The sequence below is a fragment of the Apaloderma vittatum genome, unplaced genomic scaffold (assembly GCF_000703405.1).
Source record: "Apaloderma vittatum isolate BGI_N311 unplaced genomic scaffold, ASM70340v1 scaffold5718, whole genome shotgun sequence".
NCBI classification, from domain to species: domain Eukaryota; kingdom Metazoa; phylum Chordata; class Aves; order Trogoniformes; family Trogonidae; genus Apaloderma; species Apaloderma vittatum.
In genome coordinates this window covers 57,102-82,304 of record NW_009730134.1, presented here as the reverse complement: position 1 = coordinate 82,304, position 25,203 = coordinate 57,102, and the positions used below count along the sequence as shown (strand labels likewise).

At 40.0% G+C, this 25,203-nt stretch overlaps 1 protein-coding gene across 1 annotated transcript in view; it reads left to right on the top strand.

Annotated features, from left to right (window-relative positions):
- The window catches only part of LAMA3 (laminin, alpha 3), a gene marked incomplete at both ends in the record, with an annotated part of 94,434 nt that overhangs the window by 13,110 nt on the left and 56,121 nt on the right, over window positions 1-25,203 (top strand). Inside the window, 16 exons of the mRNA XM_009874669.1 lie at window positions 1,477-1,574; window positions 3,022-3,137; window positions 7,167-7,285; window positions 11,874-11,964; window positions 12,991-13,122; window positions 14,906-14,979; window positions 16,320-16,361; window positions 16,485-16,622; window positions 17,448-17,582; window positions 18,121-18,181; window positions 20,127-20,261; window positions 21,660-21,797; window positions 22,322-22,368; window positions 23,316-23,415; window positions 24,616-24,668; window positions 25,025-25,130. Coding sequence (XP_009872971.1) covers window positions 1,477-1,574; window positions 3,022-3,137; window positions 7,167-7,285; window positions 11,874-11,964; window positions 12,991-13,122; window positions 14,906-14,979; window positions 16,320-16,361; window positions 16,485-16,622; window positions 17,448-17,582; window positions 18,121-18,181; window positions 20,127-20,261; window positions 21,660-21,797; window positions 22,322-22,368; window positions 23,316-23,415; window positions 24,616-24,668; window positions 25,025-25,130 — 1,585 coding nt within the window. The remainder of the gene's footprint in view (window positions 1-1,476; window positions 1,575-3,021; window positions 3,138-7,166; window positions 7,286-11,873; window positions 11,965-12,990; window positions 13,123-14,905; window positions 14,980-16,319; window positions 16,362-16,484; window positions 16,623-17,447; window positions 17,583-18,120; window positions 18,182-20,126; window positions 20,262-21,659; window positions 21,798-22,321; window positions 22,369-23,315; window positions 23,416-24,615; window positions 24,669-25,024; window positions 25,131-25,203) is intronic.

Here is a 25,203-nt window from a genome sequence, read left to right as displayed (position 1 = left end):
GGACTTCATGTTGCATTGTTATTTTCAACCTTTTCATTTAGAATTAAGATTCAGTAACAATTGGAGGAAACCCTGGGGTGAGGCACTGAACAAATGTGTATGAGGGTTTCTGCATTGAAAAACGTAAAGCTATTTCACTTGCTTGATAGCACTCCCATTAAGTACCCTTGTTGTCTTAAGTAAATTTTAAGATGTTGCTCACAGGCAGATGTAAATGCAGTATTTAGTTTATTTGGCAAGCAGCACAGCTTTAGTGTAAAGTACTTCTGATGTTATGATAGCCAGGGGATGTAGGATAAATTAATTAAATGTCCTTCCAGGGAGGGGCCATCCACAACTTCTCTGGGCAACCTGTTCCAGTGCCTCACCACCCTCACAGTAAAGAACTTCTTCCCAGTATCTACTCTTTGTCTACCCTCTTCCAGTTTGAGATCGTTACCTCTTGTCCTATCACTACACTCCCTGATAAGGAGTCCCTCCCCAGCTTTCCTGTAGGCCCCCTTCAGGTACTGGAAGGTCTCCCTTGAGACTTCTCTCCTCCTGGCTGAACAGCCCTGGCACTCTCAGCCTGTCCTCATATGGGAGGTGCTCCAACCTCCCATGACCTGCTGGCCATGCTGCTTGTGGTGTAACCAAGGATCTGATTGGCTTTCTGGGCTGTGAGTGCACATTGCTGGCTCATATTCAGTTTTTCATCCACCAACACCCCAAGTTCTCCACAGGGCTGCTCTCAGTCCTCTCGTCACCAGCCTGCATTTGTGCTTGAGATTGCCCTGATCCAGGTGTATGACCTCCTGTCTAAGGAGACAAGGAAACAACTTCTGAGCTACAAAAATATATGCAGAAGTTACTATTGTTATGTGTACAGGAATGATATTTTCACTGAGTTGAACCAATTAGATTTTTATCTTCTGTTGGCTGGATGCTTGCAAGGCATGAGGATGAGATACAAAGTGGTTCAGCTTCAGGTCACAGTTTCAAATCCAGCTTTGGACGTGAGTGATTTTGACCAAGCCAGTGATTTCAATCTCTTTCTAGTGTTTAGTGATCATGACTGACTGAGTGGGGAGACTGCACTGCCCATTCCATCATGTCCTGTTTGTTGACCAGCCTCACAAGTTGATGCATTGACAGTACTTTACATCTCCATCTTGAGACTGACTTTGAACAAGCTTTGGGCTTGGGTACTGATGGCTGTGTAGCTGCTGAGGAATGGAAAGCTACAGTAATATGCATTTGCTGTGAGCTGCACAAGCCTGTTGCTATTAGGAACCCCATGTGGGTATTGACTTTGATTTGCTGGTAGTCATGTGGAGACATGGACATCAACAGAAGTTTGACTATTGGCTGCCTGACTTTGGCCTTTTGTCATACCTTTAATGTTCTGATAAGCAGGATGTAACATTTTGATGCTGATATTTCTGATATGATACAAATAAGGAAGACCTACATCTGCTTCTTGTGCTTATTCCGTAGTATTACTACAGTATAAAGGACATCAGTATTGGTGGTCGATGTGTTTGCCATGGCCATGCTGAAGTATGTAATGCAAAGAGTGCTGAAAACCAATATCAGTAAGTAAACTGAGCATAACATTAATATACTGTGAGAGATACAATACATGAATGTTTTTTTCAAATGACCTTTTTTATTATGGAATGATAGAGCCTTACAGGGATTTTTCATTATATTAAAAAACCTGGAATCTGGCAATGATTAAGAGGAAGACATGTCAAGAGCTATTGTATGTGAAATATAATAATAAAAAGTCTTCATTTGGATTGTCCTTTCCAGTTGAAATAAGAGTTTGACAGATTGAATAAGTTCTTAGAAACCCTTAGGTCTTTTTGGAAAACATGGCTCGATATTATCTTCAAACAACAGGAATTAGAAGCCCAACTTAAGAAAAAAGTTACTGTATTTCCTGGAGATACTGAGTGCTATAACTGAACTCAGCCAAGATCCAATGACTTCCAATTGTTACTAGAAAAAAATAAAAACAAACTGAATGAACTGTTCCCTTTCCCCGTGACGTTTATGATCTCCATAGTTATTTCAGAAGGCATTAGATCAGGCTCCACAGCTCATCTGCTCTAGGGAAGCAACTGTGAATAATCAAGCTGTTCAAAACATGCTTTAAAAACCTAGTTTAAACCAACTTGTTTTAATCCATGATGGCACTGAAACAAACATTTATCAGGTCAGTGCAACATTTTCGGTTGTGTTTTAATGGAGAGCAAGTGGGCAGATGGGTGTGTCTTTTCCAGATGTCTGTGCTAGAGAAAAGTAGAGAAGATGTGAAACCTAAGGGAACAGGATGATTATACTCAAAAATTTGATTGCCCTTTAATTATTAGACTCCACAAGTAAGAGAGGAATGTTGGCATATGTCTCTCTGGTGTCAAGGTCTTTGTTCCTCCTGGTGTCGAGTTACAATTCATGGTAGTAAGACCTAACCCATAAGAAGAGCCTGTGCTTTCAATAGACTATTCAGCTAAATCAAAATAAATATAAACAACATTTTCTGGATGAGTAGTGTGCGCTATTTTTAAAATAATAAGATGAAGTTATGATGTTGGTTTATTAAAAACACTAATCAAATTATTGTAAACAAAGCATAATGAAAAAATCATGAAGGTATTCATATAAAGGTGATAAATATTTTGCTTTACTGTAGGTCAACAAACTTAAGCCTTGGAATGAAGCTAAAATAGATTACCTCCTGTTATATATCATCTTTATTTAATATTCTTGAATAAAATTTCATAATCCAGTCTATTGAATCCAATTATAAATGTTCTCTATTAATAATCTGTGATAATAAACTCACATGGTTAAAGTAATCAACCATGAAAAATTTTAGGAAAGTTCCAAAATGTTCTAGTATTACTGTCAGAGCTCTTCACATGTGAGCTTATGTCCTGCCCTTTTCACACTATGTGTAAATGTTGGGCTGCAATAAAATTAAGACAAAAACTTTAAATCCAGCTTCAGTATAATAGGAGACTTTTATTTCCGCAGTTTTCAATGTGAATGTCAGCATAACACTTGTGGGGAAACCTGTGATCGCTGCTGCCCTGGATATAATCAGAAACAGTGGCAACCTGCAACAGCCAGGAGCACAAACGTGTGCGAACGTGAGTAGCCGGAAAGATGCTATATTAAAAGGGACATTGACAAGTAGGTTGGAATTAGCCAAAACACACATGTTCATGGAGTATAACTAGCCCTCTGCATGTTTTAACACCTTATTTCTTTACTGAGAAAATTCTTCACATGGAGTGTTAAGGAATGGATGATGCAGTGAATATTGTTTATGCTCTCTCTCGTTAAATGAAGATAATAGTGATTCATGTGAGAATATTACGTGAGAGAAGTGGAAACCTTCTTTTAGTATGCTGAGTCAGCATCTCTCTCCAGTCAGAGCTGTCTGCTGACAGATGTTGGATCCCCACTAGCACAGCAGAGACTATGGGCACCTTGCAGGACTTCAGAATTTCCCAGCCTCTTGATGTTCAGATTGCAGAGAGATTGCTCAAGGCTGCTGCTGCTGCTTACAGGTGCTTGAGGTGCCCTCTGTTCTGCTGATGGTCGCCCATCACTGACTTTACCTAAGTGGGCACAAAGCCATTCCTGGTGGCAATTCCTGGCAATGCCATGCATGCACTTCTTCCTGTTCTTGAGAGTTCGGAGTGCTTTAGCTGCGTAGACAGAGTAGTCAAGCTGGAGAAGCCCGTTGACCTTTCTCTCACCTCCCTTGTGTTCCATTATTTTGTTAAAAGAAACAACCACAGGGACCCTGTTTTGGTGGAGGAGTATGAACTGTCACACATGAGTATTTTCCATCCTTCTGGCCAGTAACCAATGAGTGTGGTACAGATGGCATTCCCATCTCTGTGCACATCCTATTCTGAGTAAAAGTGTTGGCAGCCTGCAGTCTCCTTTGTGTCTGGCCTAATTTATTTTCATCATCCAACTTTCCTGAGAGTAGTGTAGCCAGCGGGTACAAACCGTTAACAGGGGAACCTTATCTGAAAGCCAGAGATGTGCCTATATAGTTAGTCTGTGGAATAAAGAGATGGCTTGTTTAATCAAAACTGCAGTACTGAGTGTTCGAAGGCATGGGGGGAAGATGATTAAAACATTTGATAGGAGATAGGCATGTTGGAACACAATTTTTGGACAATATTTGAAACCTTGTTGAAATTCCCCTCTTTGAAAGGAAAAAGTTATCTGCCAGGAAAGACGTAGACAAAGAGCATAAATAATGTCATATTTTTTTTAAAGAACGAGTTTATGAAAGATGATCTACAAGATTCTGAGCCAAAACACCTTTGCTTCTAACTGCTTCTGAAAAAATATCCTTTTTAGTGTGGATTGCTTCTAGCGGTTTGAGGTAATTTGCTGAGAGCATTTGCCAGGTGCTCTTCCTGGCAGCCAGTAGTGAAGGAATTAAAGCCACCTCATTAAGCTTCCCCAAGGCCTGAGGTCCATTAAGAGAAACTGGCTGAAAGAGGTTGGTGGGAACTTGTAGGGATAAGGCCAACCTTTTCACTGTGAGTTTCCCAGTACTGTATGGGTCAGCAAATGTCTCAAAGTGGAAAGAAGATACTTGATAAGCTAGAAGGGGTTTGTTCCCTTAAGGGAGAAAGTGCTATTACTACAATCAGGGCAAAATATTTCCCATTGCTGTTAGAAGACATAATTATGAGCTGTAGTTCACAGATGGTCTGGGTCTAGAGGCAAGGAGCTTTTATTTACAATTTTTTATTTTACAGATCTTTTAGAGGGTGATGTTCTTTCCTTGTCTTGGAGAATTTTATGAAGAAAAACCCCAAAGATCTTCATAAGCTGGCCAGGGAACTTAGTCTCGACTTATCTAGTTCCTGTCAGCAGACCACAAGGGAACCTCGTGGTAGGGCACAGCCTTGGCTGTGTTGTTGGCAGTTAACAGAAAAAGGCATCTTTGTCCAAAGCTGTTCAGATGTAAAGGTGTAGAGAAGATACAGAGAATGATCCAGTTTGCCTTCTCTTGTCTGTATAATACCATAACAAGGCACAGAGGATCAGTTGTCCCTGAGTTGTTCTCCCAGTTGTGCCAGGTACTTGGAATAGTGTTTGATAGAATTACTTCCCATACACTTCCCTCATCATGAAGAAAGTAGGGCCAGGGCCCTTACCTTCCGTTTTAAGGTGCTTTCAAAACTCCATTATCTTCCAGAGTATCTTATCCACAGGTCCAGATGAATGGAGAATAGAATCATAGAATCACTTAGGTTGGTAAAGACCCTTAAGACCGTTGAGTACGATCATTAATCTAGCACTGCCAAGTCCACCATTAAACCATGTCCCTAAGCACCACATCTACGTGACTTGTAGATACGTCCACGGATGGTGACTTAACCACTTCCCTGGGTGGCCTGTTTCAGTGCTTGACAACCCTTTTTAGTGAAGAAATTCTTCCTGATATCCTATATAAACCTCCCCAGGCACAACTTGAGGCCATATCCTCTTGTCCTCAGGGATTTCCCTAAACATGAAATCATAGCTTTATAAAGTCAAAACTTCAGGAATTTCCTGTGAAGGTTTCTCTGGAGTGCTGGAACACCTGTAATTAAAAGCCACTCAGCACCCAGATGCTGGGAGAAGCCTTTTTTCTTCCTGCATGCTTTCAAAAAAACCCCTGTTGTTCCTCTCCAGTGAGGAAAGATCAGATCAGACAAAAACTGGGCATAGGATGAGTTTATGGCAAAGCCGTAGCCCTGCCCCTTCATTTGTTCTTTTTGCTTGCTGTTATGGTTGGTTCATACTCAGAATTATATTATCGTTCTGGGATAATTCAATAAAGACAGGGAGAGCTTTACATGACCAATGGGAAGAGATTACTTTTGACTAAAACAAGATACACATAACTAATGTATAAGAAATTAGATAAATTATTTTATGAGTAAGTCCATCACTCTTTACTCAAACTGTATGTGCAGGAACTATTCAAAGTGTGGAGCTATTTTTCAGGTTAATTCTCTTCTGTGAGCAAGTGGGCTGGCTCTGAAATTTATATTGCTAGACCTTTTTGCCAAAGGTAAAATGGTAAAAGTTTTTCAAGATTTAGGTCTCCCACCTCGACGTAAGGAGATTGATGAAGGCAGCTGATGTGAGTATAACACCACAAGGGGATGTATCAGTGAATGTTTCTCAGATGTTTTCAGTAGGTGAACTTCCTAGACTGAGGCTTATGTGAGACTGATGTGTCTGCAAGCAAAACCTCACAGGTATCGCTCGCTTAGTCTCTTCTGAGCACTGTGATAGTAACATCAATTAGAAGGAGTTAAAAGTATAGCAGAACATGCATGTAGAGATGGATTCAGAGCCACTGTGAGTCCTGCTGTTACTTTTTTTTGGCTTACCAGAAGGCAAAAAATAAAGAAAAGGAGCTAACCACAAGTGACCTAAAGTAAAATTTACCACAGCTGAGACTGTAAACCGCGATAAACTGGAAAAATAAGTTATCTCAGTCATCTAATTCTATCCTTTTCTAGATATTAGTAATATTATTCATACCATATTTCTTCAAAATATTTCTTTTTGAATCCACAATTCTCAGGAAAATTGAACTCATACTTAAAACATATCCATTCAGGAGACAGCAACTGTGTAAATGTATAGCTAGGTTTTTCTGTATATCTGTACCTACAGCTAAGAGTTCCACGATGCAGGTCTTTTTATTTAAGTGTGTGTATCTTACCTATAATTGTTTATTTTAAGCAAAGATTTAATATACACAGCTGCAGCCCAGATGACATGAAAAAATAGAATAAACATTAGAACATGGTTTTGTTAATTTTTAAAAACTGCTGAGACCATTCTTCTGGAGCTTCCTAGTTCTGCATTTATGCATAAAGGACTATTTTGAAATGGCACAACTGCTGCTTCCTTTGATAAGCTTAGGAGCATGTGTTTTCTTCATATCTGGATGATCTTGACATGTTTCTGCTGTGAAAACCCAGTTTTTGATAGGGAAATACATATACTTGCGCGTACTCCAATATACCTGATTGTATGTATACATAAAAACCCCTCCACTAAGCTTCTTTTTTTTTGCCTCAGCTACATTACTGTATTCCAGCATTTTAATGAAAGCTGACTTAGAATCTTAACTTTTTCAGCCTGCAATTGCCACGGACATGCCACTGATTGCTACTATGATGCCAATGTTGATCAGCGTCAAGAAAGCTTAAACACCCATGGGCATTATGAAGGTGGAGGAGTCTGCATTAACTGCCAGGTAAAAAGGTCATTTTACGTAAATGACATTTCGCTACTGAAGTGAGACTGTGTCCCCACCAATAGTGGTCGGCTGGAGGCTGACCAGTCTGGATATCCTTTGTATTCAAAGGAGAGCAAAATTATCTGAAAATAATTTATATTGTACGACATTGCTTCTTAATGTATAAAAGGCAAATAGAAATTGTATCTATGCTTAGTCCTGTGTGATTCAAATGAAGTCACAAAAAGCAACAATTAAATCAACTGTCAAAATTTCTCTTTCCTGTCATTATGCACTCTGCCATTTCCCTGTTTTACAGATAGAAGTAAAATCAACCAAATTTCCATCTCAGGCCAGATGGTTCCTTACTACAGCAAAACACAGAGGGCTCTCCCTCATCATCAGGAATAAATGAGGGCACAGGTTATAGCAAGAGAGAAGGTTATAGGCATTGAAAAAAGTACAGGATCGTAGAAGGGACCCCTGGAAGTCATCTGGGCAGGTCCTCAGATGCAAAGGCTAGATGCAAAGTTGTATCAGGTTGCACCAACAAACGTCCAATTGAGGTCTAAAAATTCCCAAGGGTAGAGTTCCAGGTAGTCTTTTACAGCACTTAATCACTCTCATTGTGAAGAGATTTTTTTTTTTCACTCTTCAGTAGGAATTTCCTCAACTGCAACTTGTGGCAGGTGGCTTTTGTCTTTTTGCCATGCATGTGTGAGAAGAGTTGGCTCTGTCTTTTATATAAACCCCTCTCAGGTAGCTGAAAACTGCCATTAGACACATGTGCCTACCTCAAACATCTCTTGTCCAAGGCAACCAAAGCCATTCCCTCAGTTTCTTCTTACGTGCCACATGCTCCAGCTCCTTAACTGTCTTAGCGGCTTGTCTTAGCGGACAAATGCAAATTTGAAGTCAGAAACTTTACACTGTATCTGTCATTAGTGAGTAATAGGTTCTTGGAAACTCATCCTGAGTAACTTTTATTCTACTCTGACTAATTATTATCAGGAAAGATAATGCAAGGCTTTGATTAACTTGAGATAATCTTGGATTTCTTTCTGTATTGAGTGGGTTTGAACCACCTGGCCTCCTGAGGTCCCTAACAACCTAAATTAATTATTGGTGCAGTGATCTCAGGGTTAACAGTCATACTTATTTGGAAGTCTGTCTTCCTTTGGTTGTCAAGTCGTCAGCAGTATGGTGACAAGCAGCTGACCAAAACATGATTCAGAGGGAGAATTATCATCAAGCCTATGTTCCTATGAAACCTATGTATCAAGATTTATGTATTACCATGCTGTGTATTTAAAAATATAGCTTTATTTAAGTGACATGAAAAAGGGAAATATCCAGTAAAATTTATGGGGTGTGTTTTTTATCTTATTGTCACAGTGTAATCAGATTTTGTCAAAAGACATTCAGAAGAGAGGATTGTTATTTTTACTAGCATGAGTAGAAGAAATGTTCTTTGTCCTCCAGCTGACATTTCTGTGCAGAACTTTGTTCATGCGGTCTGGTAAGATTTATCACGCTGATCCTTCCTGTCAGCTCTTTGTTCATGAAAGAACATTTCTCCTATATCCTATATTCCAGCATAGAAAGGAGCAAAATTATTCTAAATCTATGAGTCCTGGTTATATGACTGATATTAATTGTTTGTAACCTAATTTTGTGGAAGTTATGCTGGATTAAATGAGTTTACTATAAATCTATTTATAGCTTTTTTTTTTTCATTGATAAAGCACATAAACTTTAGTTCACTTTTCTGTTTGTGTTAGTAAAAAAGTGTTAGGAATGGATGCTTGAATGAAGAAGTAGAATTAAAATGTTGCATACAAAGATAGATTCAGTTTCTTTAGAGTCTCATAACAGGGGAGCTCTGGAAATTACATAGTCCAACCCCCTACTCACAGCAGTTCTAATTAGATCAGTTGCTCAGTGACTTCTTCAGTCTACCTTGAGCACCTCTAAGGATGGAGATGCCACAACCACTCCTGGCAACCTGTTTCAGTGTCTGACCACCTTCATGACAGAATTTTTTCCCGTAATACCAAACTGGAATTTTCCATGTTCCAATCCATGCCTGTTACCTCTCATCCTGTTGATGTGCACCTCTGAGAAGAGTCTGGCTCCATCCCCTCTCTATCCTCTGATCAAATAGTTATAGATAGCAGTAAGTTCTCCCTTCTCAATGCTGTCCCAGAGCCTCTTCTTGGATGCCTTGTGCTTCAGTTTCTCAACATCTTGTTGGCCCTGCCCACCCCTTATCCACAGCACCAGTCATAGAATCATAGAAGCATAGAATGGCATAGGCTGGAAGGGACCTTAGAGATCATCTAGTCCAACCTCCCTGTTTTGGGCAGGAACGCCACCTCTCGACTAGACCTGGCAACACATGGGGACATCTCATCACAGAGATAATAGGCTGACTGGGCATACTTTGCCCTTGGTAAATTTATGTTGAATACATCCAATCACCTTCTTGTCCTTCATGTGTTCTAAGATGATTTGTGCACTGGATCTCCTTCCCCACTGAGCAATGGGTCTCTAGTCCCATTAGCTTTTCTTTTGCTGCTGACATACTCCTAGAAATCTGTCTTTTTACACTTCACCTCCCTTGTTAGTTTTAATTCCAGCCAAGCTTTAGCTTTCCTAATTCCACTCCTACATGTGTGGGCGGTGTCTCTGCTCCCACCTTCTGTGTACTTTCTTTTGGGGTTTGAGATCAATCAGGAGCTCTGTATTTGTCTGTGCTGGCCTTTTGCCATACTTGCCTGACTTTCTGCGCATTAGAAAGAACTGTTTCTGTTCTAAGGACATAGTCCATGAGGACCAACTAGCTCTTCTGGTCCCCTTTCTCCTCCAGGGCAGTTTCACACAGGATCTTGCCAAACAGTTATCTGAACAAGACAAAATCTGCTTTTCTGAAGCCCAGAGCTGTAATTCTGCCATTTATCTTGCTTACTTGTCTCAGAATCTTAAAATCCACAGCCTTGAGGTCACTGCAGCCAAGGCTGCCCTCAGCCTTCACCTGTTCTTCCTTGTTAGTAGGTGTCAGTTTGCACAGAGCATCTCTTCTAAATGCTTTGTGAACCTCTACATCCAGAAATTGTCTTCAACTCGTTCAGAATAACTTCTGGATTGCTTGCACTCAGCTGTGTTGCCCTTCTGGCAGATACTGTGGTGGTTAAAGTCATTCACAAGTACCAAATCTTTCTCTAGTTCCCTAAAGAAGGCTTCATTTGCTTTCTTGTTCAGATGGTCTGTAGCAGACACCTACTGCAGCGTCAGCTGTGCTGGTCTGTCCTTTGATCCTTACCCTCGAGCTCTACACAGGTTCATCACCTGCTCAAAGCCCTGGGGAGAGGCCCAGGCATGCTCTACAGCCCCAGACCTGGGCAGTGGCATCTACCTCCTGGAGCTCTTCTTTGGGGTGGGGCCTCTGATGTGCCACAGGAGTCAGCACCAGTAGTCCGGAAAGAATGTGCCCTGCAGTGTGTACAGACCATTGCTGCATGGTCTGCAGGTAGCCCTGCAAAGTCCTGAGCAAAGATCCTGCAACAACTTCTGTGTCTCCACCTGTTGTGCCATGGGAGCATCACCCTCCCTGATTTGGCATCAGCCTTTCCCAATGGTAGTTTGGTTCTGAAGATGCTGGAGGAGGCTTCTGGCAGAGCTGGGAGCGGAACCTGAAACTGCTGTGCTAACTGAGAGTGTCAACGCCGAGCAGGAGCTCCAGCAGCCTCCTAGGTATCCTGCTCATGTACTGCCCCACCAGGACCTCCATCAAATTCTGGGTCCCTGCACAGCCCTGAATTGCAGCACCCCCTAAAGAGGAACTAAACCGTGAGTGGGAGCTGGAGAACGCTGCCTTGGTTGCTCCAGGGCAAAGCTTCCCCCTCTGGTTCCCTGCTCACAAGACAAGGAGCTTGTCAGGATGCCTCGTGACCATGATCTGCTCAGCTGGTGCATCCATTGCTGCTCCTCCTGCTGCCTCACCACAGGGGAGAGCTTTGTTTCATAGGTTGAAATACACTCAGGACTGTGTTCACAGGGCGGTTATGTATTTTTGCTGTAGTTCAAATTACTATGTTTTTATTGTGTGCCTGAAAACACATGTTTACAGAGATACATACTTTTATACTGGAAGATCTGCTTTGTGCTGACCTGACTGATCACATTTTTGTTTATTTTGGTGTTGCTGATCTTAGGCATAGGGTATTAAAAAAGTACTATATAGCATGAGGAAGTATTTGTGATGCAGTTCCCTGAATGTGATATCTACATCATGAGAAGAAAGTAGCATTAAAAAGTGTGATAGGGAAAAGGGATTTTTTTCCCCTAGGTTTTTTTTTTATAATACTTTTAATGTAAAATTCAGCTGCTCTATGTGAGAATACCGTGATTTAGAAATCTGTAAAGAACAGGTGGTTAAAGAACACCAGATGATGAACATTGTCTTTACTGGGATTGTATTCCATTTTTTCCTGTCCTTTCTTAGTTGTATGTAGAAACAGGTAAAGGATGTTATTGTTTCTTAATTCTTCCAAGTTCCTTTTTTAATCTCATATTCTCTTTTTGTTGTTTTTTTTTCTCTCCATAGCATAACACAGCTGGTATTAACTGCGAGAGGTGTGCAAAAGGTTACTATCGTCCTTACCGTGTTCCAGTGGAAGCTCCTGATGGTTGTATACGTGAGTCCTTCTCTATTAAGTATCTTCTCATGTGGTGGCTTGGGAGTTTTTTTAGCTGTAATCAAGGCAGGAGATGCAACTTCTGGGGAGGAAAACTGAAAGAGTGGCCAAAATATGTTGGAGAACAATTGCAAATGACTTTCTGTGTTGCTTTAGACTCTATAAATGATATTCTTCTCAGCTTATGTGTCATATGAGCCTAAAGCTTCAGACCAGCAGCAGGACAATAGGTGGAAGTAAGCCAGAAAATTCATTGAGAAGATAGGATCACGCAAGCCTGGAGTGCTGCTACACACCCCACGGTGAGGTGGCATGACCTCTAGGAAGCCACCCTCAGGAACTCGCCTCTTCTAGCTCTGTGATGTACATGTGAGGTGTCCTTTGGCTCTTAGTCACTTGAAAGTTACATTTTGTAGCTCAAAAGGTCACTAATCCTATTTTATGCAGTGCTGAACCTAACAACTAGTAAATGCTGCAGTAGGATAATTGCTATTTAACACAGAACGGAGTATAGGTAAGAGACAACAAGCGTTGAATTACAAACAGGCTGAAGGAGCTTTGTGACAGGTAGGAGGAAGCTACAGTTTGTAATGTTTGAGTATTGAAATGAACGAGAACTCACCAGAGCTGTGGTGTGCTGCCATAACACTGCACGTGGTACATGAGGAAAGGTGGATGGAGTGTGATGCTTTGCCTAGACCATATAGAGAGACAAGTGGATGCCACAAAAAAGATAATTGCTGCAGTGTTGAGGAGTAATAATATGCAGCTTTCTGAATTAAAAACAGCTAAACATTCTAAGAAGATAACATAGATCCACTTCTAAGGGATATCACAAAGATTAATGGATGATATAAAGTACTTGGAAAATATGTAACAGCACACCAGGGTTAGCCTCTTAAAAATGAGCCTCTTAAAATGAGGCATTTGCGACAGCAAATTTACTATTAAAATGCCGTTGTGCACTGCTGTAAAAGACAAATGAATTATTTTCTGAAGAGTGCCTAATTGCTGATACTTACTTAGCCTGCAGCTGTAACTTGGAGCGTGCAGAGGGCTGTGAGGAAGGGTCTGGCCGCTGCTTCTGTAAGCAGAATTTCCAGGGAGAAAACTGTGAACGCTGTGCTGATGGATTCTATGGTTATCCATTTTGTGTCCGTAAGTATAAAAACAAAAAAGCCCCTTTCCCCATATTTTAAATATGCTTTAAAGAATTAACAGTTTTCATTAAACTTGATTTGGTTAAAACATCTGGCATTTCAGCTTCACATGTTTACATGGTGTGATAAATCACTTGTCATAATACTGAAGAGAGTCTGGTTTATTTTACAAAATGTTGCTTACTTGAAAATCAAATTGTGCTGCATTCTTAAAATTCTGAGTTCATTTAAGACATCTTTAACAAGGCTGCAGCCTATCATCTCTTGGTTAGTCATGAACTACAGTCGTAAAGCCTTGGACAAATTGCTCAGAGTCTTTAGGTATGAAGATTACTTGGGCTGGGAAGCATAACATACCTGTAGTGAGAAAGATGGAAGAAAATTGCTATGTCTTCTCCTTGACACCTCCCAGGATTTGGGACTTACATCCCTGAGTAAACAAAGCTTGTGGGTTTTGGGAGGATTCTAAAACAAATAAAACTAATTCTCAAATAGTGCCTGCACAATGTTGGAAAGACTCTCCTGGCAGAGCATAAGGCTCTCAGCCATACTTTCTTATTTTTGCTGTGGGTAGATATGTGGTTGAAAGAAGGAGTCACATTCCTTCAACCACTTCTTAAAAAATCTGAAACAATCTGGAATCCAAGGAAAATAAACATACTAGACAAAACAATGTGACACAGAACTGTTGAGTGCTTCCATTTGTTGAAAATGGTAATAGAATGCTATCTGACGCTATTGATTAATTGAAAATTAAATTTTTACTTCAAAGAAGAAAGTTAACATTACGTATCAGGAATTAAGAAAATGAAACATTTTCCACATAAACAGATGATATATAAAATAACTGAGGAGAAAAGGATTGCGTTTGCTGTGTAAAAGCTGGTGACCCCATGAACAGATTTTTAAAAATCATCGGTGGGTTGATTGTTTTGTGCCCTCAGGAGAAACATGTTTCTGACAACTGATAAAACAGGTTTTGTTCTGGGAAGGACTTTAGGTCTGACTAAAAAGAGGTACAATGACAAAGGTGGAGGAAGAGGGAAATCAATACAAAACAAAGGAAGAAAACAGTATTAAAAATGGAATATTGTTTGAATTCAAAGGCTGTGTTATAATAAATCCTCTCTGTACAGTGCCTTCTAGATTATCACATCTCATGTATCCTCTTTTGGTAATCCAACATTTTTAAGTAAGTTCAGTTCAGGCAGACCTTGATCCAAGTCCCACTGATATTTGTAGCTCATCAACTTTGGATCTGATCTTAAGGGAGTAATGTATGTTGCGATATCTTTCACGTTCCTAATCTGGAGGATTCTCAGATAAAAAGCTCCCAAGATGCACTGTACATGTCATGGATTCTGGCAGGTCAGGTAGCAAGTGATAGCACCACATGGCAGGAGGTAGACTTTCAGCTGGAAGCAGAAAACGTGAAACAAATGTGGAGCTCCTTAGATAGCTCTCATAATGCTGTTTAGCGTAAGAAAACTTTCTGCACAAAAGGGTAGGGAGCTGGGAAGCAACCTGGTAGCATTGCCAGATGGTGTCTGGCCTTTCATACTGTTCTTTTGAGAAGGGATGTTTGTACCTGAATTGGAAATCAAAATTAAAATGTCTCCTGTCCTGTTCCTAACTGAAAGAAAACTCGGCTGAAGTTACTAGAGTCACGTGAGTGTCATGCTCTCTATATTGACAGGAGATGACTTCATTGTTTGTCATGATTCTTAATGAAATGAATTTGTCTGTTTAAAATACATCTCATTGTTTCTTTTGTTTTAAAGATATTCCTGTATATCCTTTTACTTCTGCAAATCCAAGAGATGCTATGGCTGGTGACTTAACAGGCAAGTTCTTGGTGTGTTTTTCCCCCCATTTCACTGTTTTCCCCATGTCGCTGTTTTTCACTGTTTTCCCCATGTCGCTGTTTTTCACTGTTTTCAGTGGTGTCAGCTTTTTCATGGAGATTTATGTAGTAATTTTGCCACTGTTGGTATTTCTCTTTCCAAGCGCCTTTGTTCTTGCCAGAATTTCATCTTACTCTCATGTTCATATTGAACAGTTTAGTGAGCTGTTTCCAGAAAGAGTTATGGATCAGAATAAGTTTGACCAGCCTCCGGCAAACATCTGCAGAAGAGGCTGACCATCTTGTCTGGTGCCCTTATGAGCAGATCCATCAAGACTTTCTGACATGTACAACTTGTCAGCTGCTTTGCGCTGTAAATCTCTTTCTTAAGACTAACTGGCCTCTGCTTCTGGACTGTCCTCTTGCACCTGGCAAATTGTACATTGCCCTTGGCAGTGAAGGACTTGATTTCTAAGAGAGCTACATACTTCTCATTCATTGCAGCCGACTGCAAAGCTGCCTGAAATCCTTACAATGATTCCCTCAGTGGATTTATCGTTTTTAGTGTTTATCGTTATACTACAGGATGGACACATACAGCTAGTGCTTAATCACGTACATACTTGTAACATGCTTCAGGATTAATAACTTTTAAAAGCCTCAAAACCTTTTTCATATCCTAAAATCAACATTCTTCCACTTTATTTCTATGAGCTTTAATAGAACTGGAGTTTATGTTGGCAAATGAAAAAGTGTTTTGTGAATGTAGCAGACACTTAGATATAAGCAGTGTGAATCCATGTATGTATTTACAAGTTCCAATTGTTTTCTTGGGAGTGTCTGCAGTTGCCATCGCAGCCCACAAAGCCGCAGTCTCCTGTACCACTTCTCTCCTTCATACAGCATCCAAAATAATTGCCATGGTCAGCCTCTCCATATGCTCTGTTGCATATCCCCTTCTGTCACATATTCTTAAGAGGAAGAAAAAAGAAAACTCAGAAGAAAAGTGAATACATATAAACAGGAGAAAACAGATCTTCAGCTGTTTACATTTTCAATGAGTAGCATCTGAGTCAGAAGGCATAAGAAAGGTAGCTGCCTTTAAGTAGAATCTTCTGCCTTTAAGTGGAATCTCCTGTGTCTGTAGTTGTAAATTTGTGCTGGCAGACTAAGCATAGTTACAGGTTATTTTTTTTTAACTGAGATTTTCATGTAAGGGTCATACAAATAGTTTTGTCAGTTCAGGGTTGCTGACCACTGCTCAGTTTTTTCTCTGCAAAAATATGAGGAGTTGCGTGATTTTTGTGCACTAACTTTGTTCCTTTCTTTCTTTTCCTTTCTGTTGTAACTAGAAGGTGGCTGCGAACCAGGATATTTTGGCCCCCGGTGCCTGCGTAAGTGGCGTAGTTTCTTTGACACTTGGAGCCTGTGCTCCTGTGTAAATGCCAGTGTTCAGCTTCCAAGTGAAATAGGAACTTTAAGATCGTAAATGTTTTCTTTACAAATGTGCTTTTCAGCCTGCCAGTGCCACGGTGCAGGAGTGCTGGGCGGTGACTGCGATGGAAATACCGGACAGTGCAGATGTCAAACCGGATTTTGGGGTTTTTTCTGTGACACCTGTGCCACTGGGTATTTTAATTACCCCTTCTGCCAGGGTAAGACAAACATTCCCCTTCGGCAAGTGTACCCAAAGTACAGACCCAAGTTTGATACTGAAGGCTGAAGGTTTTTTGCCATGGAGATGTGTTCGTAAGGGACTTTCCCAGGACTCATGAAAGTCAAAGAAGAAAAATGTGATGAGAGAGGGATTCCTATCTAAAAATGACCCTATTTCCTTGATTACTGTCTACTGTGTGATGCCACTGCCACTCTCCACTTTGGGGCTGGATATAGTAACAATGATGAAGTTTAGCATACCAGTGGGAACATTTCTGTTACTTATCCTTGTTTTTAAAAAAATTAAATAAAATTGAGTTTGAGTTTGCAACCTCACTTTGATGCATCAAGCTGCCCTTTCTAATTGTTACTGGAAAACTGACATTTTAAACTTTATTAACCACCTCTGAACTATCTTTTTAGGTGTTTTATTAACCGCTCCCACCTGAGCTTGTAAATCCAAACCATCAACTGTTTCATATTAGTCTTAAAAAGATGGAATTACTTTCAGTAGTTCTCATACCATATGGGATTCATAAATCAGACTCTCAGTGGGGACAGGCCGAGTGTAGTCCTTCAACACTCTTGTCAAATCCAATAGTTATTTTGAGCCAGGTTCTTTGGCTCTTTCATTAATATGTCCTTGATGCTGAGTTAATACTGACGTAGACAATCAGTAAAAGCTGTTACGAATCAGAATAAATCTGATGGGGAGATTTTAGTCCTACCGAGCGTCAGAAAGTTGCTTTTTTTTCATTTAAAGAAAGGAAAAAGAGGAGAGCTTATGCAGAGGCTGCCTCTGAAATGCCTTTTCTCATTTGCAGCATGCGAATGTCACTTGGCGGGTACCCATCCCGAAGTCTGCAATTTTCTTGGGAAGTGTCTTTGTCGCGCCGGGGTGGCGGGACTTCAGTGTGACAGCTGTCAGCCTGGCCGTCACTCATTCCCTGCCTGTCAAGGTAAGGCTGCCGATCGCACACCAGCATCAAACAGCCCCCACCGTGAGCAGGCAGACTGGAGTGTTTTTCGGATACCATTTTTTGCTGTGGCTGAAACAATGTTCAAGGAGTAAATGCACAAGGGCCTCGTGTTTTCTACAGTGAAATCCTCATACGTTCTCATTCTCCAAGCACTAATTCCAGGCATGTTTCTATAGTAAGGAATAATTGTATACAGTTTGTTTTCTCACAGGCTTTTTTTTTTGCACGGTCAACACACCTGTCTTACTGATAACTGAGGAATATATTTTTCACGTGGAAGCCTACAGCAACAGAGCGTGCTTGACTGCTAAGGAGCTGGCATAGCGGAGCTGTTAATATAGCGGAGCATTAATCTGCTCTAGCAGAGGGTCTTTGTAAAATGTGTGTTCTGTCAATCTGAGAATGCAAAGCTCCCATTTTGCCCTTCACAGTGATTTCTTACTCATTTTTAGATCATACGACAGGCACAAAGCCAATCTCTGTTTATGTAATCATCACACATGAATGACTTCCACAGGGTTTCACCGGAGTACCTGAGCTGCCACCGAGGTCTAGCCTGCCTTGTACAAGAGAGGAAGGTTGATCAGCCCTGATGAAGTGTAACCTTAAATATCACAATAGATTTATATGTGTGTGAGGAATCCACCAAGTCCTACCTGGCTCCTAGGTTTTGTCTGCCTTTGCAGTGAGAGAGACCCTTACTCCTTAGTGAATTTTACAGTGAGAAAGAATATAGGATATTGCTGCATCCTGTACTTTCCTGTACAGCTTACAAGCTTTGTATAAAACATTATGCTTTACTTCTCTTTCGTTATTTTTGGTTGTTGGCTATAGCAGTCCTCTTCCTGTTAGGCTTATGTACTTGTTTATGTCCTATGAATAGATAGCAGAGTCCTTTATGCTCTTGAAAAGAATATGTTATGTTGTGTTACCAAGCACAGTGGGTGGAATAAAGAAATACCACATGACTGTATTTTGTGGTCTGGAGTAGATTAACATTGTTTAATGAAAAACATAAAATCAGGATTCTGTGTTGGTACATGCTGTTCAGTGGTTTTAAAATACTCTAACTTTGGGGTTTTTTTCTTAGAACAGAATCAGGTAGCAATCTTAAAGCACATTAAACCCATATTGAACACATTTGAACTTCTAACACTGAAAGATGAAACGAGACGTAAAATCTTAAATGAACATGCAAAAAAATACAAAAGATGGATAAAAATACTTGAAAACACGGTTAGTGGGATTACACAAAACTGCTGCATTTCACAGGATTTTCTGTTAAAATAAGCTGCCATAGGTTTAAACTTAAACTAATGCAGCATACTGCAAACTGTGTTGGAAAGTGAGCAGCCCAGCCCGCTATTCCTCTCTGGAGTTTTCATCTTCAGCAGGGAGGTAGATCTATAACTTCCTGGCTGCTGCAGCTAGAACTGATCTCTCTGATCTTGCTTTGTTGGACTCAATATAAGCTTTATTCAATAGGAGTGATATGAAAATAAAGCCTTTAAACAAATCAGTGTTATTAAAATGAGGAGAGAACGCAATATAATGTTCATCTGGGCATGGCCTCTGGTGCTGGTAATGGTTTTGGAAGCTTCAGTGTTTGTATTCCTCTTATACTAACTTCCTAGCAAACCTTGCATCTTTCCAAGCGTCTTTGAAGTAAACACAGCAAAGTCAGATGTCCTTGGCTGCAGCAGAAAGAGGAACCGAAAGGGGGAACCAGGAACATGGACATGGAACAGAAAGACAGTGTTTGTTTTGTATTTCTGTCAGTCATAATATGTAAGCGATTAACTGCAACACTTTGGCAGCCGGGCTTCCCTTCATGTACCTGTGAAGTGTGACACTGTGTAATGCCCAGCATTGTCTCAATAGAACAGCATGTCTTGTCTGTGATAGAGCTGTTAGCCTAAGAAAAAGTGGCTACTTCAACAGAAGTTTGTTGTTACAGTCTGAGGATAGGTTGGTTTTTACAGTCTGACAGCACGCCTTGTGTATTACATGCAGATTCCTGCAACGCACTGCTTGCCAGCTTGCAGAATTAAGGTGTCAGAGGTTTTTACCTTGTGCATCATTTATTTGTGCATCGTGAACATGTGCGTGTACATCATTACTAGTGATCTTCTTGTTAGCCATTAGACCTAGCCTGGCGTTGTGTATGGTGTTTCTCAGAGGTTGTTTTTTGAAGACATTAAGTACTTTTCTGCTGTGAAGCTCTTCCCATTGCAAGATGGCTTTATGTCCCTTATACGTGTGTTTTGCCAGGCATCAAGATAAATCTCTAAACTCAACATTACAGAATTGCACTAAGAACCTGCTTATCAATGATTGAGGAGGCAATTACAGTATAAGCATCTGTTTCAGGATATTTATTTTTGGTGGTAAAATTATGGTTCATTTGGTTTCCTCATGATTGCATTACATTCAAAGTTAACTTTTTTTTGGGAAAATCTGGTTTAAATAACTGCTGGTTTAGACGTGTATCTATCAGGATGGGTTTTTTTTCTCTTTGTGCAGAATGTAACTGTCATGCTGTTGGCTCAGTGGGGAATACATGTGATCATAGAGGTCAGTGCCTGTGCCATAGTAACTACGTTGGACTTAGATGTGACCGGTGTGCTCCAGGTTATTACAGCTATCCCAGTTGCTTGCGTAAGTAAAACCCTCTCCTTTTACTGGGGTTTCCCTTCTTATTTCTGCAATACAGAAGAAAATAAATTTTCTCAAATGTATTTCCATGTAAAACTATGGATGTAGCCATGAGAGTTTTGTTTCATCCAAAGATAGCAACAGTAACGCTGAAGATCCAGGCAGTGGCCAGGCTTCCTGACCCATCGTTGCTGTTCCTGTGCTAGTGTGGTTCATGTGAGCATGGCAATGTTTGGCCTTGGTGCAGTTGTATCTCTCTTTTAAAATATGAAATCTAAAGCTTAGGCAATGAGTATTTACCTTTATGAGTTCTGGCTCACTCAGCTTACAGAATGTAAGCTGTTTTTCAACTGGCTTGGGCTTTTGATACACTGTCCTGTAAACTTTTAAGTACATTAGTGTGTGCCCTTGACATGTGCCAACTTTGCACCATAAATCCTAGCTAGAAGTCCTTGGCTCTGCAAATCTTCTATCACATCAGCAAGTTTTCCTGCCCATGTGCATCAGTTGATCAGGCCCAGAATGTTGTGTGTATGTTTTTCACATACGGGAAACCTGCAGGCTCTGTCGTTAAAATCAGTAAGCTACTTGATCATCGTGAACAGGATTGCTCTTTCCTAGAAGTAAAAAGCTTTTTAGTGCTAAAGAAGGAATGTATCCTCAGAATTCTCCTATTGCTAATCACCACAACCACAGCAAAAAGTAATGTGACAGGTTTGTTCTCTCTCTTTAGAAGTCTGGCTACTACTTTACTTAAAATAATCATTTCACCCCTAGACTCTCTCTGAGCAAGGATTAGTTCCCTAGGCTGTAGCAGAATTGTTCTCTTTTGTGGCATTATTCTTATTTACCATGTGTGTAACTCATTGCACAATCCGAAACACTAAGACATGGTGTATTTCAAAGCTTGCTTCTGCCCTCTTCTGCCTTCAGATCTAAAGATGTGATGGACATATAATTTTACATATATGTATGTATATATTTTGCCAATATATTTTAAAGTGCAGGTCTAATTACACAATTTGCTCTGTGCTTTCTGTAACCATAAGTAAATCAAGAAAGCAGAAAGCCAAAACCAAACCTGCACTTAGGATGAGACAAAAAAGTAGAGGAAGAGAGATTTATTACAGTTCCAGATAATTCTATCTGTTTCTGTCAAGAACAGAGGAAGAAAACAGTGTCAAGATGGTACCAGTCACCCCAAACCCGTCGATTCCAAGCAGGGGTGAGGACCTTATGAATTACCAGAGGACCTTGGGAGCTATGTATTGGAAAAACAAAGGAAGAACACTCTAGACAGATAGCGTTCAAAACCTCTGAAGTATTGAAGTTTTGTAAAGTTGTTGCTTGGTACCTAGAGCGTGACCCCTGCCACTGCTGTCTGTGTTTATCGTTGTGCAGCTTGTGAATGCTCTCCCGAGGGCTCCCGGCACAGCACCTGTGAGCCCCTGTCCGGGCAATGCGAGTGTCAAACGGGCGTCACAGGGCGACAGTGTGACAGATGCTTTTCTGCAGCTGACACCTTCCCCTCCTGCAAAGGTAACGCTTCTGAGGAAAAATCCTCCCTTCTGATGCATATCGCCCCTATTTGGTTTTTTTTTTCCAGCGTTCTCTGGGGCAGGCTGCTGCGTGCAAAGTTTTATAGAACCCTCCTGAAATGTGGAGAGGGAGGGAAGGAACACACCAGGATCACATATTAGATAAGCTTGTTTGTCATTCTGTGTGTTATTTCAAGAAGTGAACTGTAAGATTAAAACTTTGGTTTAGACGATGGCACAGGAACTTTAAGAGAACATCTCTCAGTTGTGTAGGTTAGTGCTATATTTTTCTGAGTGACTGCTTTGCATACCAAATCAAGTAGTGCAAACCAGGCTAAACACACATTTGAAAAATCATTATTAAAGGCTTCTGCTGGTCTTTAAAGAATTTGAATCCCTCCACAGTAACATATTAAAAAGCCCTTTCAAACTCACACCCGCTATGTTGTATTTCTGCACTACTACATTCCACAGCTCTGTTTTCAAAAGATCTTTCACTGTGTTTGTTTTTTTAATTTCATAAAGGTGTCAACAGTGAATGTGACCCTTCAGGTAGCGTTGTTTCTCATTCCGTAAGTATTCTACCACTGCAGCCAGCAGTACATGACAATGATTCACGTGCCTTTGCTGAACACATTTATTTTTTTGCTCAAGATCTGAAGCCTGCTCTTAGACTATGAAAGAATTGTGTGAGCTTGCTTGCAGAGGAAGAGTTGAAATAAGCTTCGTGGTTTTTTCTTCGATCATACCAGTGCAATTAGCTGTTGAGGATGTTTTTTTTTCTCTTTTAAATGTAGAATATGCGTACTGTTTATGTCTTCTTGGTATGCTAGAACACTTAAATATACATGTGGATATGCATAGAAACCTATGCATGTCTCTAAGACCTTCTGCTTCTGGGTTGCAACAGGTTGTTTCAGCATCAAATTATTCTTGAAAAAATTAATATCTCTTTGTAATCGTTGCTATTCCACTTCTATTGTTATAATACAGTGATGGTTATTACTAGTAGCATATTACCAGAAATCACTGTCATTGCTAAATGTGTGGCAAAGAAGACCTCAAGGGTAAGTCTGAGTGCTGGAAGAGGTATCTGTGTAGGCTTATGTATACAGCTGTGTCTGTCTTCCACCAATAGAGGAAGGAATAGATATGAAAATAAATGATTATTTTAAAGGAAAATTATTTTTTAAACTTTTTTGAAGAGCAGCTAATACTTTAGAGCAGTTCTAATAAGGCTATAAAAGAATTGGAAAGTATATCTCTTGGGACATTTAGAATAAATTAGATATAGAAAAAATACCCAGTGTGGAACAATCCTGTGTGAATAGCGTGAGACAAAAATATCTAAGCAGTCTCAATTAGCCTTAGTTTCCATGCATCTGTAAAATTCAGTAAACTGCCTGAGCTCTTAATAAGATTAGTTTTTTCTTATTTCTAAAGAGCAGTATGATTTTTATGAAACAGATGAACCCTTTCCATGAAACAGATGAATGCATTAACTCCTTTTTGTCATTAGGGTTATTGTCAATGTCTTCAGCACGTTGAAGGTCCTGCCTGTAGTAAATGCAAACCGTTGTACTGGAACCTGGCCAGAGAAAACCCTGAGGGATGTACAGGTTCGACTTCATGACATACTTCTTTGGCTTACGGGATGTGTTAAATTCTTTTGAAAGTCGTCTTTATTCACTGTCGCCATCTCTGGTGCTCAGTGACTTTCATAGCTCTTGTTAACAGTATGTTTTTCATGCTACTTAACTGTAACACCAAATTACCCCTGATACCAGCAGTTTTTTAGGAATTAGACCATAATTTCAGGAGTGTTTGCTAGTGCTGGACCAGGGTGTGACCTGAGTTGTAATGATGTATACTTCAAATAGCCCTGTGGCTGTTTTATTGGAGTGAGACAGGATTTCTGCCCTTAACATTGAAACCAGAATTTGGCTAATTGTTTTGAGAAGAAGGTACTTTTTAATGTATTACCATCTCCTAGCTTGTAGAGGAGTGAAAAGCCTTCTTTTGGCTTCAGGGTGTGACAAATCCGTTACGGTTTATGTCTATATAATGCTGATCTGTTTGCAAATTTCAATATTTGCTAAGAGCGAGTGTGTATTTTTCAGGCAGATAATAATTTTAAAGATTAAAAAGGATAAAGATAAAATTCTTTAAAGATTTTTTCTCCCCAGCTATTTCCTTTCCAGCTGTTCCACTGCAACAGCCACCTAGATAGGATGAGTAGCCTTAGAGCCAATACCACTGTCATTACATCTTTGACTCTAAATCTCTAAATATTGTATGATCTAATCATCTCCTCCAAGATTAATTACTGCACCTTTCGTGTAATTCATCTGCTTTGCTTTCAGCCACAGAGTCAACACGGGGTTTCACCAAACCTCTAGTTCAGCATAGCAACTTCTTGCAATATTTTTTTAATTTATATTTCCTACGGAGAGTTGAACTGGTCCCAGACCAGCACTGCAGAATAGAAGGTGCCAGTCTGGCTGGAAGGCACTGTTTCACATCAATTGTCGGCATGTTTCTAAGAAACAAGACACCTGTAAAACCAAATGCAAGACTGTTTTTGTTAAACACAATTTAGAACACTTCAAAACACACATACACAGAAGTCCTCGTTCTTTCTCTTTTGCTTTTTCTTCTCACCTTGTGCCAGTATCTGTCTGCTGTTCTGAACCTCCCAGAGTAAAATCTATATTGGGGCACTATGACTCAGAATTGCAGATTCAGGGTGGTGGGCTTTTTTTTCCTGCAAAGAATCTTGGAAACGTGAAATGCAGATTGTCTATTTTTCATCTGTGCAGCATGCCAGTGTGATGTAAATGGAACACTAAGTGGAGTTGCAGAATGTCAACAGGTAAAGTGAAATTAAAAGAAATACATTAATTAAATTGATTTTTGTAAAGATAACTAACTTGTAGCATTTGATAAGGTAAAAGTCTTAGTAGTGATTATTGCTTTTGCATATAAAGTGGCTGGTCTTATACAGCAAAGAAGCAGTTTTATAGAGAAATTTAAAAAATTTTTCTTAATTTTATCTGATTTTTAATCTGTTCTTGAATATGATAAATGACAGAAGTTATGTCCAGATAATACTTTTTGATGAGATTATAACCTTTTTCCATTTTAGAATTAGAGGAAATTCGAAGGATTGAAAGATTAAGGTTCTGAAAAAGGTGCTGAAACATTTTGATGAAATTGTTTTCTTTACAGGAAAATGGGCATTGTTACTGCAAATCTAATGTTTGTGGAGATTCCTGCGACACTTGTGAAGGTGGTTATTATGCTCTTGAAAGCAAGAATTATTTTGGCTGCCAAGGTAAAATGCATAGAGGACATGTGTCCATTTCTGGGCCCCTCAGCTCAAGAGAGACAGGGAACTGCTTGAGAGA